Genomic DNA, 2,752 nt, shown 5'->3' on the forward strand with positions numbered 1-2,752 from the left:
CCAAAATGCCCTCTAGTTATGAAGTACTTAGAATTTATCAATAAAATATTTCAGTTGTTTCCTAAATTTAATTTAGCTTATAAATTTATATGGAGCTTATAATAATAGTAATAATTCTTCAAAGCAAAACCATATTCAATTTAACAATGTTGCATACGTGACTGTTACTAATATTTTATATTTTTACTTGCAAATTCATCTTAGGCCAACTTATAAGGGTAATCTCATTTCGAGTGGCAAAAGTTAGTTTTTTTGGGACAAGAATGCCCTTTTTTATGTAATAATAATAATAACCACCAACATTGATGTTTTGCTCGAATATTTGGCTCATCTTGCATACCTTTGACATGTCTTTTTCAAACGCATTGATTAGTGTTAGATATAAATAAAAATAATGAAATGATATTTCATTCGTACAAACTAAATGAAGACAAGATGAATAAAAGATCCATTTAATACGTTCCAATTACCGCATTACAAGTACTAAACGAGTTTGAAGCGAGCGTTACAAACACCTTGATATTTATCACCACGGATTCGGTTCAAGAGGGAGTGTCTGGTTTGGTTGAAGATGGATTCGAGAGGATTCATGCGGCATAATTGACTCGTGTTGAGTTCGCATGACCATGCAATCGACCTCCATTCACTTGACCATCGATTTCGCAGACCATTACTTCAAATCTTTTTTTTTTTTTCTCCCCACTAACAAACGCCATTGGGAGGTGCAGTGATACATCAATAAATATGTTTTTTTCATCAATAATTATCCATTTGATAAGATGGCCAAAAAACAGTTATTTCAGTAAATTTCCTTAGTTATAATTTCTAAATACGGGGAGAGATATGTGGCGCAACAACCACCACCGCTTACGCAGCCTAACACTATCCACGTGGTCAGCATCTGCCCGTTGATTTAACCTACCCCCATTGGTTTTAACTGTATAAAAGCATGCAGTCAGCACCCCCAGTTAGTGCACACTCACCAAGCACGAGCCACAAACATATTCATTAAGGGTTCAACTTGAAATGGCAACCGTTCAAGAGATCAGAAACGCTCAGCGTGCCGACGGCCCGGCCACCGTCCTCGCCATCGGTACGGCCACGCCTGCCCACAGTGTCAACCAGGCTGATTATCCCGACTATTACTTCAGGATCACAAAGAGCGAGCATATGACGGAGCTTAAAGAGAAGTTCAAGCGCATGTGTACGTTTTTGTATATGTAAATCATTTTGTATTCACATTCTCAATTTTGTTTCGCTCGTTGCAAATTATACTCATTTTGATCTCTGATGTTTTATATTACAGGTGACAAGTCGATGATTAAGAAGCGTTACATGTACTTAACGGAAGAGATTTTGAAGGAAAACCCCAACATGTGCGCTTACATGGCTCCATCACTCGACGCACGTCAAGACATTGTGGTGGTCGAAGTGCCGAAGCTCGGGAAAGAAGCTGCTACAAAGGCCATCAAAGAATGGGGCCAGCCCAAGTCTAAGATCACCCACCTCATCTTCTGCACCACCTCCGGCGTCGACATGCCCGGCGCCGACTACCAGCTCACCAAACTGATCGGCCTGCGCCCCTCCGTCAAGCGCTTCATGATGTACCAACAAGGATGTTTCGCCGGCGGCACTGTTCTTCGCCTCGCTAAAGACTTGGCTGAGAACAACAAGGGCGCTCGCGTTCTTGTTGTCTGTTCGGAGATCACGGCAGTCACTTTCCGCGGCCCTGCCGATACTCATCTTGATTCTCTTGTGGGCCAGGCTTTGTTCGGTGATGGTGCTGCTGCTGTGATCGTGGGTGCCGATCCTGACACGTCGGTCGAGCGTCCGTTGTATCAGCTCGTGTCGACTTCGCAGACGATCCTCCCTGACTCTGACGGTGCAATTGACGGACACTTGCGCGAAGTCGGTCTCACTTTCCATTTGCTTAAAGACGTCCCCGGCTTGATCTCAAAGAATATAGAGAAAAGCCTGTCTGAAGCGTTCGCCCCGCTTGGCATCAGCGACTGGAACTCGATATTCTGGATCGCTCACCCCGGTGGGCCCGCAATTCTGGACCAAGTGGAGTCTAAACTGGGCCTCAAAGGGGAGAAGCTGAAGGCCACACGTCAAGTGTTGAGTGAGTACGGTAACATGTCAAGCGCTTGTGTCTTGTTCATCCTTGACGAGATGAGAAAGAAGTCTGTTGAGGAAGCGAAAGCCACCACCGGCGAAGGGCTTGATTGGGGTGTGCTGTTCGGGTTCGGGCCGGGGCTCACCGTCGAGACCGTTGTGCTGCACAGTGTCCCCATCAAAGCTTGAAGTGAGAACTCCATCAGTATGTTTAGTAGTTCAGTAACTTTATGTTGTATGCTTTCACAGTTGAGTTATTGGTTGATCGTGTGAAGGTTTAGTTTTGTCAATTGAGTTTAAGGCATCGTGCCTTTTCTCTTATGACGTCACCAAACCTGGGCAACGCTTTGTGTTTATGCATAAATTCTTGGGAATTTGAGAAAGTAGTAAATTTGTAACTGGATGTCCAGAATCTGTAAATGCCCAAAGGTCATGATTTTAATGTGGGAAAAAAAATTATCGTTATAAAGTAAAGCTGATAACAAATTATATGGAAAAATATTATAAAATTTTTATATCGTATAATTATAATATAAAAGTAAGTTAATATTTAAATTATAATCACATAAATATATATTTATCAAATTATTTTAATATCCCAGCTCAGCCAGGAGCGGATGCAGCACATAACTAAGGG

At 42.4% G+C, this 2,752-nt stretch overlaps 1 protein-coding gene across 1 annotated transcript; it reads left to right on the forward strand.

The window, feature by feature from the left end:
• Positions 1-1,018: 1,018 nt before the first annotated feature.
• On the forward strand, positions 1,019-2,548 carry LOC102607309 (chalcone synthase 2-like). The gene is made up of 2 exons (NM_001320057.1): positions 1,019-1,204; positions 1,307-2,548. Exons 1-2 carry the CDS (start codon positions 1,027-1,029, stop codon positions 2,302-2,304), a joined length of 1,176 nt encoding a protein of 391 aa, NP_001306986.1. The 5' UTR covers positions 1,019-1,026; the 3' UTR covers positions 2,305-2,548.
• Positions 2,549-2,752: the final 204 nt, after the last annotated feature.

The sequence above is a fragment of the Citrus sinensis genome, chromosome 2 (assembly GCF_022201045.2).
Source record: "Citrus sinensis cultivar Valencia sweet orange chromosome 2, DVS_A1.0, whole genome shotgun sequence".
In the NCBI taxonomy this organism is placed as follows: Eukaryota; Viridiplantae; Streptophyta; class Magnoliopsida; order Sapindales; family Rutaceae; genus Citrus; species Citrus sinensis.

Excerpts from the sequence above, each read along its gene's own strand:
- LOC102607309 (NM_001320057.1), top strand. The coding sequence starts at position 1,027 with ATGGCAACCGTTCAAGAGATCAGAAACGCTCAGCGTGCCGACGGCCCG. Across the intron at positions 1,205-1,306 it reads AGAGAAGTTCAAGCGCATGT|GTGACAAGTCGATGATTAAG; the intron begins GTACGTTTTTGT and ends TTTATATTACAG.